The sequence below is a fragment of the Sitophilus oryzae genome, unplaced genomic scaffold (assembly GCF_002938485.1).
Source record: "Sitophilus oryzae breed Bouriz unplaced genomic scaffold, Soryzae_2.0 scaffold_910_pilon_pilon, whole genome shotgun sequence".
Classification (NCBI taxonomy): Eukaryota; Metazoa; Arthropoda; class Insecta; order Coleoptera; family Curculionidae; genus Sitophilus; species Sitophilus oryzae.
In genome coordinates this window covers 1559119-1576458 of record NW_022147540.1, presented here as the reverse complement: position 1 = coordinate 1576458, position 17340 = coordinate 1559119, and the positions used below count along the sequence as shown (strand labels likewise).

General features: G+C 33.8%; 1 protein-coding gene across 1 annotated transcript in view; it reads left to right on the top strand.

Moving 5' to 3' along the window:
• The window catches only part of LOC115890772 (Down syndrome cell adhesion molecule-like protein Dscam2), a 196229-nt gene that overhangs the window by 120248 nt on the left and 58641 nt on the right, over positions 1–17340 (top strand). Inside the window, exons 7-10 of the mRNA XM_030911106.1 lie at positions 4129–4391; positions 7117–7435; positions 9553–9815; positions 10864–11025. Of these exons, the coding sequence (XP_030766966.1) occupies positions 4129–4391; positions 7117–7435; positions 9553–9815; positions 10864–11025 (1007 nt within the window). The remainder of the gene's footprint in view (positions 1–4128; positions 4392–7116; positions 7436–9552; positions 9816–10863; positions 11026–17340) is intronic.

Here is a 17340-nt window from a genome sequence, read left to right as displayed (position 1 = left end):
GTCTTGGACCGTTGAAGAATTCCCATTCCAGGTTACGGATCGAGTCTTGCAGGTTCTTCAGTTTGGAGTTTTAAGTTGGTTTCCACTTCGGAAGCAGAAAAGTTCTGGTTCAGTTAGTGGAGTGTTTTCTCCTTTTGTAGCTAGATGATTTGATTTAGGAGGACTTTATTTTCTTTGTCTATTATTATTTAATTTATATTAATGATAATTTCACAGTCATTAGTTCATTTCTGCAAAATACATACATACAGCCGTTACTCGCTGAAGAGTATTCGACAATAAAGAAGATGGTCACGCAAGCCGTTTTCTTTCATGAGCTTTTCTGTGACTGAAAAGCCCGATACGCGATGTTATCTGCCTACCGCACTCCGGACATTCAAAAATCTCATTGCTTTGTTGCCTCTTTTTGGTTGTCGCTGTTAACTGAGTTTACAACTCTTCTCCATTGAGTTCTATCGTGAGCAGCTTTTTCCCACTCATTCTGCATGTTAATGCCCTTTAAGTTTTCGTGGAAAATGTCCTTGTACCTTTTCAGTTGTCCACCCGGCCTCCTCTTACCGCCTACAAGCTCACCGTAAAGCAGAGATTTTGGTATGCGGTTTTCTTGCATTCTGCATATGTGACCAGCACATCTTAATCGGGATTTTGTGACCATGACTTCAATACTCTCGCTGTTAGCTTTTTCAAGGACCGATACGTTTAAGACATGATGGAATCACCGGATTCTTAAGAGTTGTGTAAGGTGTCTCTGTTGCAACTTGTTTAATGCGTTCATGTGTCGGCGGTAGGGCACTCAGGTTTCAATCCTATATAACATGGTGGGGATTATAATTGCTCGGTACACTGCAAGTTTTGTTTTTGTAGTCAAGTCATGATTGTAGAAGACTCTGTCTTTTAATTTCCAGAATACTCTTGAGGCGCTACTAATCCTGCGCTGAATTTCAGAGTCAATATTGGCCTTTTCCGAAATCAAACTGCCAAGGTAATTCAATTCCGGTACATATTCCAATAGTTCTTCTCCAATTTTTATAGCATTGTTGTGATCTTCCGGGGGAGTGCACATGATTTTAGTTTTGTCGATGTTTAGCTTAAGACCCAGAGCCTCGTATGCCCAGATATATGTGTTCAACATTTCTTGCAATTGTTGTACCGTGTTTGCAACTAGAGCGCAGTCGTCAGCGTATTGAAGTTCTGTGATAAATTTTGTACGTGTTTTTGCCCTGAGTCTTTTTATGTTGAACAAACCGCCGTCATATTTGTATCTAATGCCCAAACCTCTCTCCTGCAGTTTGCTGTCCACTATAATTGAGAGCGCTGCCATGAATATGTTGAATAGGAGAGGCACTAAGACACACCCCTGCCTAACTCCTGTATTTGTTAGGAATGGGTCGCTCAGTGATCCATGATATGACACTCTTGACTTGTTGTTATGGAGGCTTTTACACACTGTAAGAAATTTGTTGGGTACTCCGAACTTTTTCATAATTGCCCAAAGCGCATCTCTGTTCACAGAGTCGAAGGCTTTTGTTAGATCGATGAATGCAACATAAAATTTAGACTCTGCAAAAATGCTTTGTTTGGCCAAACATTTTTTTATATTGTTATTGGTGTTGAAAAAAAGAGTCCTATGTTCTAGGCCCATATGAGCTCATTATTATAAGTCTCTCTCATGATGGTGTTTTAGCTTTCAAGATCAGCATTTTTTGGAAATGAGCAGAAATATAATGCTCTCATGCGTTGCTCTCAAGACTATGTGTATAGTTGATCATCTCATCATATAACCTATACTATGTCTGCTCATCTCCTCAGCTGGTGAGATTTTGTCTAGATGACAGTGGAATTTCCAAATTCCTATGAGGACTCTTAAAATATATGTTTATTAACTTTATTTTCATTTGCTCAAGGCATAATGCATGCTCTAGACTCTCTTGTAGAGTCTTTTTTCCTTGTCCTATGGATAAGAACTGGTGTTTAGTCCAGTTTTTGATTTCCCTTATGATGATCTATTTTACAAATCCCAACGTTTTGAAAAAAGTAGTAGTGAAAATATAGCAATATATTGAGCAGACGCATTGGCTAGAAAACTCATAGCAGAATTTATAGGATTTAGTAAGTAATAATTTTGGATATTAGTAGTTAAATTATTATAGGTTATTTTATATTTCTTTTTTTTTAAATTTTAACAAAGATTATTCCTTAACCCACCAATTACATTGCCGTTATATAGTACGACTATCCTATCCCATAGTTCAGGTTCTGTTATTGGTATCTCATTTTTTAAATCCATTTTTAAAACAGAGCCTACTAGTAACGTGGCACCAAAATCTTCAGTTCGAAAATATGGCGGAAATATCTATCAAGAAGTCTCACTGAAAAACGACATTATAATGCCCTGTGAAGTTTCTGGGTTCCCCGTTCCCAAATATAGGTAAATAAAATTATCCTTTTTTAAATGTATTTCTGTTAGAACCCACAAATAACGTTGCACCTAAATCTTCTGGTCGTAAGATCGATGGGAGTATTGTGCTGGAAGTACCATCTACGAAGGACATTGTTATATCATGTGATGTAACAGGATACCCTGTTCCAAAATTCAAGTAAGTACTGCTGTAGATTTGTAATAGAGAATCTTCAATGAAGGTGTTGTGATTAAAAATAAAATCCAATGTTGTAAGTACAAATATTTAAGGTAGTCAACAAATTGTACATATTGTAGTGTCTTTTCTTTGTAATTTTTGGCTCAGGAACTATAATAAAAAGATTTACATCAAACTTCTGATTTTCCTCGAAAAAATAGCTTCTTCCGATTAGGCTTTCTTTTTGGTGTCTACTGTTTTTAATATGTTTTTGGTTGTGTAGGATAATTGGGATATTATTTGATGAATATACAGGGTCGCTGTTATGTATGGAAACGATCGATTATCAGGTAAAATATACGAGGTACCGCAAAAAGTTAAATACAAAAATTATAGGGTTATTAAATGTCTTTGGCGAGTAATAAATGTATACAGGGTCGGTCGTAAAGTCGTGGCACATTAAAGTTTCATTTTTTTTAAATGGAATTGCATATTTCAATTCTTCCTTCAATTCTAAGAAAAAATCGAAATACACAATGTACCTAAAACCAACAAAAATTTTGTAATTTCCAGACTTGATATAATCTCATTTTATACATCTATAAATGCTAACTTGAGAACTAATGTCAAATATTATAAAGTATCACAGTTTCGACAGAATCGCATCGTTAAATGAAACTGAACATATCGAAATTAATTAAATTAAATTGTTAAAGTGATATTTTCAAAAGTCAATAACTCGGAAACGGTTCGTTTGAGGTACATTGTGTCTATCTCGATTTTTGCTTAGAATTGAAGGAAGAATTGAAATACGCAGTAATATACAGGGGGTTCTATTTAAAAATATAAAACTTTTTTGTGTCACGACTTTATGACCGATCCTGTATACTTAAAATTATTACTCGCTAATAGATATTTAAAAATGCTATAACTTTTGTATTTAACTTTTTGCGGTACCTCCTATATTTTACCTAATAATCGATCGTTTTCATACATAACAGCGACCCTGTATTTCGAAAAGTTTTCGACAAATTCTAGAAATTTTTTATACTTCTTGTATAGCAATGTTGGTTAGCTTGACACTATTCCAACTTCTGTAAATATTTAAAAGATTAAGAACTTATTTAAAGGTTAACTCTTAAAAGCTTAATGATTGGTGAGTAAATGCAGGTAATTTTTGTGTTGTTCTATGAAACATTCTTTTGTAATGTAGATAGAGTAATCCTTGTATCCCTTCAATGTTGCCTCTTTCAAATAGTTCCATATTTCTTCTTCAAAAACCTACTAAGCAAGTGGTACCCCTTTACAACATTCTGAACACATCTTTATGGGTTTCTTTCCAGAACCAACTGGATCTGTTGGACCTCGTGTCAGCTCTAGAACTATCGATATCCAAACAAAGGCTTTAAACGAAACTGCCGTAGCTTTGTGCCCCGCTCAAGCTTTCCCAGTACCGACATTTAGGTAAAAAATGTATCCCATCTCGAATTTTTATTCCATTCCTGCTATTTTTTTGTTGTTCATAAACTAAACCAATTTTCTCTTGTTTCAGGTGGTACAAGTTCATCGAGGGTACTTCTAGAAAACAAGCTGTGGCGCTGGACGATCGAGTGAAGCAAGTTGCCGGTACGCTGATCATTAGAGAAGCAAAGGTTGATGATTCGGGGAAGTACTTGTGCGTGGTGAATAACTCTGTTGGAGGAGAGAGTGTGGAGACGGTACTCACAGTTACTGCACCATTGAAAGCGAGTATCGAGCCGAAAGTACAGACTGTAGATTTTGGAAGGCCCGCTGTGTTTACCTGCAAATTGGAAGGTATGAGATTAATCAAGTTTTTGAAGCACTTAAAGTGCGATTTCGGTGGTGCTGCTCGAGCTGCGCGACTAGAGACGCTGGTCGCGGCAGCTGTAGCCGCAGTTCTAGGTAGCCGTTGACTGCGGACTGTAGCATTTTTGTCATTTTAAATTTCGTGGGGTTTATTAAAAATTTGGATTACGACGATTTGATAACATTAATTTTATTAGAAGAAGAGGAATATGAAGAAGAATTTTACTAAATGTTATCTAGAAAAAGGTGTAAATTAGATGAAATGTTCAAAAGGCGACGCGAGGAAGGGTATTTCCATTTTTTTAATTCTTTGTCGACCTTTTTCCAACAATTTTCTTTAATAACAAAATTTTTGTAATTTTTGTTTTCATAATTATAAATTACGGGATATTTTTGTATTTCGTTGATTAAATTTCATTGTCATTTGACGTAAATGGCGCCATTTTTTGCCCTAATCAACTACGATTTCAGCCGCTCGACTGCTTCGCGAGCAGTCGAACAGCAGCTCGGTCAGTCGCAGCTTAGTCGCGCTGCGCAAGCCAAATTGGTTCCATTTGAAACTGTACAAACATGATACAAAGAATACAAGGTATGATATTGCGCAGGTTGATCACTACGTCACAGGTGATAAACGGCACCATTGGTCGGCAAGCTCCGCGCGCCAATTTCAAATTTTCAAACAGATGACAATAAATATAATTTGAAATAATTTTTCAAATGTCAAGCTCGATGATTTGACATAACTTTTGGGGTTATGTCCTGATTCTTCCTTATTTTATGTCTTTTTTATTAGTGGCAATTGAACAATATAATTTTTGTACCATGTACCATGCTGTACAAACCAGTGCAGCGGCTGGAGACGCAGCTGCTAGCCGCCGCAGCCAGCCGCGGCACCGAAATCGCACCTTTACTATGCCGTAAAATGCTTCTATTCTTTAATGCCACTGCCTGAATAATAGTATATTGTTTTATTACGAGAAAAAGTGATACTTTTTGTGGCGATGGTGTACGTTTGACTGACGTCACAGGTTGTGACATAAAAATTACATTTTTAATCCGAATAGAACATGCTATTTTTTTCAAACGTCACAAATAATTTTTTTAAAGTAATATATTTTAAGTAATTTTTATACAGGGTGGTCCGAGCTGTATTCCGGAAACTTCGGCAGCATATTCTGCAGATAAAAATAAGTAAAAAAGTTCGTATAAACATATGTCCTAAAATACGACGTTTCGGAGATACAGGGTGTAGAAGTTCCATTTTTATTTCGATTTTTCCAAATAATTTCTGAAGTAACGTCAATATTTGGATAAAAATTAGCGTCTGTCAGTTTTTTGGCTTGAGAAATTTGATTTTGATGTCAATATGACTACTAGTAGTAGAGGGCTTTTTTTTATTACTCTTCAAAACAGTTAAAACACATCTAGGTGGCGCCCCTTGCAGTCATATTGACATCAAAATCAAATTTCACATGTCACAAAACTTCCAGACACCAATTTTCATCCAAATATTGACGTTACTTCAAAAATTATTTGGAAAAAATCGAAATAAAAATGAAACTTCTATATCCTGTATCTCCGAAACTAAGCATTCTAAGACATAAATTTATAAGAATTTTTTTTTATCTGCAGAATATGCTGCCGAAGTTTCCGGAATACAATTCGGACCACCCTGTATATTTGTACTTTTGTGCCTAGACGTAAAAGTGGTTTACTTTTATACCTAGGCGTTAAAATTATCTTTTTATATTGTCAATCACGTCGCAAAAATTATTACTTCTGTGACGTTGAAAAAAAAATGTTTCTACCCATAGATATACAGACTTCTTAGCTTTATTCAGAACCTCAAAATTTGTGGAATAAATTAGTGGTTCAATTGCCATAGTTTTTTGTTCCTTTAATTTCAGTGTAAGCATTCAGAACGTAAAAATTAGTGGTAATAATTTTCAAGCTTCGTTTAGAACCTCTCAATTAGTGGTTTCAATTACACTTTATATTTTTCAGTTAACTATCATTTAGCTTATAAAACAATCAACTTTCGATTTCTAACCACAATTTCTCTTGATCGGAGATAATCAAAGGCCAAAATAATATTTCTCGCAAGTTTTGGAAATTATAATTAGTGGAAAAGTTAAAAGTTTGATAACTTTTTCTACTAATTGAAAATGTCTACATTGTCTACCACTAATTTTGACGTTCTAAAAGCTTACGTTGAAATTAAAGGAACACACTTCTACGCTAATTGAAACCACTAATTTATTTCACTAATTGCGAGGTTCTGAATGAATCTACTAATGAATAATTAGTAGACAAAGTTAACAAAACTCTGACAGTTTGTTTTTGTGTCATTATGTTATAGTATATTAAACAACGAGTTTCGAAAACGACGTTTTGCACACGAGTTCGACAGTTTGTTGGCTCGAGCCGCAGGCAAGAGCCACAAGTCGAACGAGTGTACAAAGGAGTTTTCGAACGACTACAAATTAGCAGCAGACTCACTCAATTTTTGCCAGTTTTGTAAAATAATTTGTGATGTAAATTTCATTGGAGGTTAAAAAAAATTGGCACATGTCGTGTGCAAAATGACACATGTCGTGCGCTAAATTCTTAGCACACAACAGCTTGCAAAACGCCAATTTCAGATCGAGTTTTCCGTGTGTCAAACTGCATTTTCTAGGCTATAGTCGTAGAAAAATAATGTTTCATTATCCAGGTAATCCAATCAAGACCATCTCCTGGATGAAAGACGGCAACAAGATCGACCATACCGACGCAGTGCTCAAAATCGACGCCGTACGAAAAGAAGACAAGGGCATGTACCAGTGTTTCATACGCAACGACCAGGAAAGTGCCGAGGCCACAGCCGAATTGAAGCTTGGCGGCAGATTCGAACCGCCCCAAATCCGCCACGCCTTCAACGAGGAAACCGTGCAGCCGGGAAACTCCGTTTTCCTCAAGTGTATCGCCAGTGGAAACCCCACTCCGGAAATTAGCTGGGAATTGTACGGGAGGAGATTGTCCAACAGTGAAAGGTGCGTGAAGAAAGTTATGTTTTTTGTGTGTGTTGCTCTTAAAAGGTATATTCTGCAGATAAAAATAAATAAAAAAAGTTCATATAAATACACTCACCGGCAAAAAAAAACGGCCACTAAAAACTAGTCCCAATTTCAAAGTTGGATTTCTCGCGAACAACTCATTAGATTTTGATGATTGCGAAGCATTTTTCCGAGACGTTCGTTTTAAAACAGCATATCTCCAATACAAAAAGAGATAATGTGGTGATTAAAAAAACAAAATGCTCACAAAAGATGAGGCTACAATGTGATTTAATTTAGCAATAGCTACTACCGCTGCATCACCCTACAGGGTGTTACAAAGTTCGGACAAAAAACTTCGTCTTATTGTTGTACCCTGTATTTGCTCAAAATAAATTCGGAATAAACATTTCTGATATAGCATCTGTTAAAAAGGAATTAATTTACAATCTTTAAAAAAATCTTCAAAATCTAATGAGTGGTTCGCGAGAAATCCAAGTTTGAAATTTGGTCAAGTTTTTAGTGGACGGTTTTTTTTGCCGGTGAGTTTATATGTCCTCGAATGCTTAGTTTCGGAGATAGAGGGTGTACAGTTCGTCTGCTGGATCTGTGTCTATGAAAGGAATGCGGACAAAAAACGTTTAAATAAACAGCAATATATTTTATACGTCGACTTGACGAGTACGTCACGGCAAATCGCTCCGCCCACTCATTTCATTGGCTACTTGCAAATTTGTCGAATTTTTATTGATGGGACGCGTCGTCTAATTTTTTTTTTCGAAAAACATCGAGAGAATATCGTTTCCCCTCTCACGGATACCCCGTAGCCTCAGAACGGACAGAATAATAATTAATAATAATAATAAAATAATTTCTGAAGTAACATCAATATTCGGATAAAAATTAGTGTCTGGGAGTTTTTTTTACATGAGAAATTTGATTTTGATGTCAATATGACTCTTACTTGTAGAGGGCGCCACTTACATATTTCTTTAACTGGTTTGAAGAGTCAGAAGTTTTCCTCCGTACCTGTATAAAAGTATTGTGTAAAAAATATACATTTACGACATTTTTTACGTAAAAAAGGTCTCTTGGTAAAAATCGCTACGAGTAATGGTTCTCGAGATATTTTGAATCGAAATTATTAATACCTGTCATCATTGACATAAATTAAATATCTCTCCAAAAAAGCTTTTATGGGTATTTCGCCACTGCACTGCAAGAAAATCTACAAAATAAAATAGTTATTTTTTGTAAACACTTCTGCGTTAAACCTAAACGGACACTGCTTGTCAGAAGTTATGTTTACAGTTATACAAATTTGCCTAACAAAGAAAAAAAATCTAGACCCTTAAATGTTAGAATTAAAGAACATAAAGATTATTTAAGAAAGGGAGATTTTCACAACTCTAAGATTTGTCAGCATTCATGGAACACAGGGCACAGAATAAAATTTAATAACCCCAAAATTATAATAAAAGAAGCGATAGCCTCTAAAAGAAAAATAAAAGAGGCTTTTTTAATTCAATCTAATAAAAATAAATGTATTTCTCATGCATCTGTAGATCTTAGTATTGTATGGCAATCGCTTCTTTGATTTTAAAGAACATAACATAAATAAACATAACATACGTAAAAATTAAAAATAATCATACAGAAAGTTTGGGGCTTTTTGGTTTTACCTTATTAAGTAATTATTGTTATCAGGTAGTAATTGTTAACTTTGAAGTTTAACTTGATATAATGTCATTTTAACAGAACGTCAACGGTTTCTTGTAGACGTATCTGTTTTAAAAAAAGTAAAGTGTTCTCGAATAGCTGAATTTAAATATTTTAAATAGTTTTTTTCTTATTCTTTGTATTTTTTTTTGCTTCCGACGACGGAAAGAGATAAACTTTCCAAAACGTTAAGCATTTTTTCCTTTGTTAGGCAAATTTGTATAACTGTAAACATAACTTCTGACAAGCAGTGTTTATTTAGGTTTAACGCAGAAATGTTTACAAAAAATAACTATTTTATTTTGTAGATTTTCTTGCAGTGCAGTGGCGAAATACCCATAAATGATTTTTTTGGAGAGAATATATTTTAAATTAAATACTCGTCTCAATTGCAGATACCAGATTGGGCAATACGTCACTGTCAATGGCGACGTAGTATCGCACTTGAACGTCACCGGAATTCACACCAACGACGGGGGATTGTACCGATGCGTGGCCAGTTCGAAAGTGGGCAGCGCAGACCATTCTGCGCGCATCAACGTCTACGGGCTACCGTTTGTCAGATCTATGGAAAAACAGTCTATCGTAGCTGGGGGAACTTTGATAGTCCATTGTCCTTTTGCTGGACATCCGGTGGAGACAGTAGTCTGGGAAAGAGGTAAGTGAAACTGAATTTTATATAATGTTTTATGATATAAGTTAAAGTAATTATGTCATTTTCCTTTAGATCTAGAAGACACTCTTTTTAGCTTTTTAGTGTCAAGAAATTAAAAAGTCTTTGCTTGTTTTTGGTCTAAGCTTGATTAGGGTTTGACTTGAACAACTTTATAATGACAAATTTCATCTTTTATATGACTTATCCATGGATAAATAAAACAAGTTTTGATTGGAAAGTGCCCATAAGGACAATGTAAACACTATTTGGCGCTATTCTTGCAACGTTCGCGACCCAAAACTTTTGAAAAACGGTTCGGCTTTTTCCGGAATTATATCGCCAAATATTATTTATTCAAATTTATTATTATTTCCTTTTAATTTTGTAAATAAAATACAGTGTGTTGCATACAAGAAACTTTATTTTATATAAGGACATGTAAGAAATATCTATGAACATTGGAAACCGACGTTATGCCACGATCCACGATGGTTTTTGAAGTTCAAAGTTCACAGCACAGCTTTTTAAGTTTTTAATGCCACTTTTTCACAATTATCACGGGTTCGAGTAAATAAAACTTAATTAAACTCACAAGATAGCAATAATTACTTTGAAAATGGATGCTTTAAACACTTTTCGGAATTTTTTCAGTGAGAGCGGTTTAGATTTTGAAAAATTTTATATTTTTTTGAAGATTCGGACTTTGACAAGAGAAAATTATTTTTGTTCTTGTTTGCGGTTGATCTTAGCAACCGCTATAGCAGCGTCAGATTGCGTACAACGGTCGCGTACAACGGTAAATTTGGACGGGCATTCCAATCTAAATTTATTTCCTTTAACTATGGACTTATCAATGGAAATTTCAATTCCATGGAAGGAATAATTAGCTCCTCTTTTTTGAATAGAATCAGCGGATTTATCTTTGATATTCGTATAGTCATGTATATGACATGTATCTATGTCACAGTCACTAGATTCTGACTTGCCAGTTACTCTACCCTACACATTAAGCATGTCTATTTTATATTCAAAAATAATTATGTATTTTTAGATGGTAGACAACTGCCGATCAACAGAAAACAGAAGGTGTTCCCTAATGGTACCCTGATCATCGAAAATGTGGAAAGGGCATCAGACCAAGCCACCTACGTCTGCGTAACTAAGAATTCTCAAGGATACAACGCAAGAGGATCTTTAGAAGTTCAAGTCATGGGTAAGTTGACAGTTTTTTGACATTTAGTTTATTTCAAGGCGCTGTCATTTTATCTCAGGAAATATTTTTTTTTGTTTCTAAGTAGGTATATAAGTAAATTGTAAATTCTTAATGGGCATATTTGTATCACTTGTTGCAAGACAATAAAAAATAATTTAATTTATTAAAATAATAAATTAGAAAAGAAATAATAAGGGTGGACAATAAATCATTTATAAAAAAAATATTTTGTCTGACAAAAAATATTGTTTCAGATTTATTTTATTTGTCTTTTATTTATTATTGCCGTCGAAGGGAAAATTACTTAATAACTATATTTCAGCACTATTAAGCATAATAACCTATTTTACTTGATTTTGTTTGCTACAAATTACAGATATAACAGCAATAAAGAAAATGACAGCGTCTCATTATATTATATTTTCAGGAAATATATTTTATTCGACGACTATAATTTATGGTTATAACGAAATATTAGTGGGTCTTTTGTTCGTTTTTGCGTAATTTGACTTCACAATTTTACAGGATCTTTAAATTTATATTTTTAAGTTTTTAAGGTTCTAGAAATATTACAGGTTATGGCAGACAAATTCGAAAAATTTGTAAAAATTATTTTAAGCCATATTTAGGAAGGTATTTAGAGGAGTTTAATTTTTTTATTTGTTCGCTTTGAGGTTTTAAGCATATGAGGAAGTTAAGTAAAAAGGTAGGATTGATTATAGTGTTACGAAGATAGGGAGAATCACCTATATCCTCCCATTGAACCATTCAGCGTTGATTAACTTCAGAGAATTAAATCCTTTGGAGAGGCCCATGTGTTATTATTATAATGTATATATAGGAATCATTACTTTTAACACTGGTCGCACGTTTCGCTAACCATGATATCGTCATCAGCAGATGATTCTACAAATTGAGCTTTTATATAGGCATTCGATTGGTAAAAAAACTGTTTCACATTTCAATAAATTCAAAATAAGTTGTTCAATTGCCATACAATAATATGGAGTAAGAAATAACTCCAAAAAGAACGTTAAATTCGTTTTTCTCAAAACTATATTTTATGACTTAATATAGTTTGTTTCCGGGGTACAGATAGGATTAATGATATTATTATATCTTTTAGTTTGGTCAACATATTTTTAGTGGCAATATATACTCTCAAATTGTAGATAATAGTTTATTTTTAACTATTTGCTGGATGAAGTATTGTGGCTAATGAATGTACTATTTTGCTATTGTAACACCAAAGGGTTGCAATCTTCAACTATAAATCTACGAATATTTCACCAAAAATACATCTCATTTTTACAGTGGCACCCGTTATAAGTCCCTTCCAATTCGATGGACCCCTAAACGCAGGCGACAGTGCAGTCCTAACTTGTTACGTCCCCAAAGGCGATAAACCCTTAAAAATCAAATGGTACCATAATAAAAGGCACGTCTCACATCATTCTAAAGGCATATCTACTTCTTCTTTCGGTGCCCAAGCCAGTTTACTGAACATACTCAGTGTGGAACCGCATCACAGAGGAGAATACACGTGTCTAGCCACAAATTTAGCAGGAAAATCTAGTTTTTCTGCATTCCTCAACGTTAACGGTAGATCAGGGGTCTACACTGTTTAGTTCTCTGTTCTTTATTTTGTTTTGAAAACCTGAATTTTTCTCCTGAACATTTCTGAGAAAGGTATTTAATGTTTAGCGCGTGCTTTTCAATTAATGGTGCACAAAATATCCTATCCTGAAATATCTTGAGTCAAGAGTTTCTACGCAAAAGTTAATTTTTTTAGTTTAATCATTTTTAATACATTATTATAATATATAATGTATTAAAAACACATTTTTATTGTATTTTATAGAATTTTTTAAATATTCAATTTCTATTAACACTCAGTACAACAAATACTTCGTTCTAGTGTCTCCGCAAATATCCCACTTTACATTTTCCGACGAAGTAGTGAATTCTGGTGAAATGGCCAGTGCCCAGTGTGTAGTGTCTAAAGGAGACTTTCCATTGAACATCACTTGGTTTTTCAATGGAAAACGCACTGATCCATCCATAGGTTTTAGTGTAGGACAGATTAATAAAAGAATCAGCACTATCAGTATTGAAACTGTAGATGCAATACACGCTGGAGAGTACCAGTGTGTAGCTGAGAACATTGCTGGAAAAGATAGTTATTCAACAAGACTTAACGTGAACGGTAGTACTAAATTCTTTATTAAGAACTTTTTTTTATTTGGTCCAAACCTTTTTTACCTACTCCTTTAATTTTTTCTAATGGTGCCACTGAATAATAGCGTATAGTCGCTTTAAAAAATTAACAAATATCTGGTAAACCTTTTTAGTATCTCTTCAAATTTTTCTTCTATATTTGCCAATGAACTGTTGTTGAATTCAAACTGGATCGTTTAGGATAGTGATCTTTCTTCACATTGATCTACTAAGAATTTTTTTGAAAGGTTTTGATGTAAACATTTTTCTTGTAGCCTTAAAGTAAAATGATGTAATGGTTTTAGCCTAAGAGCTGACGACATATTTAGAGAACATATTTTAGGCAAGCTAGAATAATTAAAAATGTATAGTTTATTAACTGGTGAACCCAGAATCCTAAGTCTGGCTGGGGGGTTGGGGGTATTTCGCTACTGCGCAACCCATAACATTTGCAATAAAATAAATCCAAAAAACATTCTTTAGGCAACTGGTAATTTGTTTATTCTTAAATTTTAGCATCTATTTAACCTAGAAATAAGTATGCCAGACTTTTTTTCGGGTTTAAAGTGTAACCCGACCATTCCAAATATGTTTAATTATTATACCTGGAAAACATACTTTAGCCATTCTAAAATTTTTACAGCGTGTTTATTAGATGATATTAAAAAATATGTGTTAATTGCCAGACGAATTCAATGGGATTTAATACTTGCCTGACGCGAATAAAGATTTTAAATGAGCGTGATAAGAAAGTCTTATGAGTATCTATAAGCGCGAGAAAGATGCGGCTGACGTAACAGCATTTTGGAGTCGTAAAAATTAAAAAAAAAACTAACTAATATTGAATAAATAAAAAGAAGCATTTTTTAATAAAAATGTATGATTGAAATCCTTTCAATAAGAAGACTTTATAATTTAAGTATTTTGTATCTCAAAGAATAAAAAGACGAATAATTATTTAAAAATTAGCATAATATAAAGTATATTTTTTTCAAACGTCACAAAAGTATAATTATTATTATACTTTTGTGACATATTATATTATTATTCATTTTTGCGACCTGATTGACAATATAAAAAAGTCATTTTAACGCCTAAGCATAAAAGTAAAGCACTTTTACTTACTTTTGAATCTATTTAGAAAGATTAACAATGGTACTTTAATAAAATTCCAGAACACTTATTTTTTTTAGCACTGTACATGGTACCCTTTTGTCGGGACTACGTTTTCTGCTAAAATCACTTCTTTAAATTTTAAACCATGTTGTTGGCGCACTTTTAAAAATTCTTTGCATTTTTGTAGTCTGCCTTCATCAAAAACAATAACTTTGTCACTAGTAACTTTTTTACAAACTACACAACTTAAATGTTTTTTATCCATTGTGATTTAGTAGTTAGTAGCGAAATTAGTAGTTACTAAAATATTTATTTGCAGTAATTATTCTAAACTATTTACACTATGCACATCAATATTTAATTTATAAATACATATTCGTACATGGTAACTTAATTCCAACAAAATAATCTCTGAATTAGAAGCCAGCAAATAATTGAAATGAAACCGAATAAAAATTGTTTTTATGAAAATTTGAAATAGGTACTCCAAAATACTGTTACGTCAGCCACATCGGCTGCCGACGGGTCTCAATAAACTATCTTTCTCGCGCTTATAGATACATATATAACTTTTTTGTCGCGCTCATTTAAAATATTTATTAGCGTCAGGCAAGTATTAAAACCCATTGAATTCGTCTGGCAATTAACACATATTTTTTAATATCATCTAATAAACACGCTGTAAAAATTTTAGAATGCCTAAAGTATGTTTTCCAGGTATAATAATTAAACATATTTGGAATGGTCGGGTTACACTTTAAACCCGAAAAAAAAGTCTGGCATACTTATTTCTAGGTTAAATAGATGCTAAAATTTAAGAATAAACAAATTTCAAGTTGCCTAAAGAATGTTTTTTGGACTTATTTTTTTGCAAATGTTATGGGTTGCGCAGTAGCGAAATACCCCCAACCCCCCAGCCAGACTTAGGATTCTGGGTTCACAAATTATTAAACTTTATTTTTTTTGTTATTCTATGAATCTCTAAATATGTCGCCAGCTCTCCGGCTATTATTAGTAGATAACATATACTAAAAAATAGTTAAAACATTTCCAAATGGTGCCACTGTAGAATAATCCATATCTTACGCAAATATACCTGATAAATCCTCATTTTTTCTTCTGTAGTTCCTCCCCAAATTTCGCATTTCACCTTTGTCGATGAAGTTGTCAACTCTGGTGATATGGCCTCCACACAGTGTGCTGTGTCCAAAGGTGATTTCCCCATAAATATCACCTGGTTCTTTAACGAAAAGCTTATTTCTAATTTCAATGGAATTGCTGTTAGTCAAACCAATAAAAGAATCAGCTCGTTATCCATAGATGACGTCAACGAAAAACACACAGGAGAATACCTTTGTGTAGCTGAGAACGTTGCTGGAAAAGACAGTTACTCAGCTCATTTAAACGTCAACGGTATTTCAACCTTCAGTATTTTTTTCTTTTTATTTTAGTATTATTTATCCATAACTTTTCCTAAAATTTTATTTTTTTTTCTTAATAATAGTACCTCCTCAAATTACTCACTTCACTTTCGGTGATGAAGTGGTGAATCACGGTGATATGGCTAGTGCTACATGTGCAGTGACCAAGGGAGATTTACCTCTAAAAATTTCTTGGTTTTTCGACAATAAACCTGCAAAAGAACTTCCTGGAGTGGCCGTAGCTCAAATGAATCAGCGTATCAGCATGCTGAGTATAGAATCAGCAGCTGAAAACCATATAGGAGAATTCGTATGCGAAGCTGAAAGTGTAGCTGGAAAAACAGCGTATTCAACTTTTTTAAATGTTAACGGTAGACTATTTTCTATTGACTTTTTTATGTTCTTAATTTATATCCTTTTTTCTATCATATTCCTTCTAAACCAACCTTATTTTTTCCATAATAGTTCCTCCCCAAATAACACACTTCACATTTGGTGAAGAGATCGTGAATCAAGGTGATATGGCTAGTACACAATGTGCAGTATCTAAAGGGGACTTACCACTAAAAATTTCTTGGTTTTTCAATAATAAACCTGCAAAAGGATTGCCAGGAATTTCTGTAGGCCAAACCAATCAGAGAATCAGTACTCTAAGTATAGAATCTTCAAACGAGACTCACGCTGGAGAATATTTGTGTATCGCAGAAAATTCAGCTGGGAAAAATAGCTTTTCGGCTGTTTTAAATGTTAACGGTATATTATTTTAGCACAACAGAAGTAGATTTTATTTGTTTATAAATGTATGTAGTATATACAGGGTGACCATATGTTTGTAAATTAGATTTTCTGTTTAATATTAAAACTTTTCTTGAAGAGGTGATTTTCAAAACAATGCGCCACCCTGTATATTTTTTATGATTTACTCCAATTTCCAGTTCCTCCCCAAATCCATCCCTTTGATTTCGGAGATGAAAGCGTCTATGCAGGAGAACTGGTCACAGCTACTTGTACAGTCTCAAAAGGAGATTTCCCCATTGATATTAGTTGGTTTCTAAACGGACAACACGTAGAACAAATTTATGGCATCACCACTGTCAAAACTAACAAAAGAGTTAGTCAGCTAACTATAGAATCAGCTGAAGCTACTCATACTGGAGAATATAGTTGTTTAGCTTCAAACTCAGCTGGTGTTTCAAAACATTCCGCATATTTAAATATAAACGGTATTATAAAAGTAGTTATTTTGTGTTTGGATATGCATGTATCATTGTATTGATCATTTATCATTGAAAACTAACACAGAAATCATCCAAAAAAAAACAGCCATGGGCCTCTCTTTATCCTGTTATAATTAAAAATAACATTTTAGTTCCACCACAAATTGTACCTTTTGATTTCGGAGAAGAACAGATAAATTCTGGAGATTCAGCTTCGACAATGTGCAGTATTTCCAAAGGAGATTTGCCTATTAACATTTCTTGGTTACATAACAATATTAGCGTGGGGTATGTTGAGGGTGTGTTGATCACTAAGGCGGGGAAGAAAGCCAGCACTATAACTA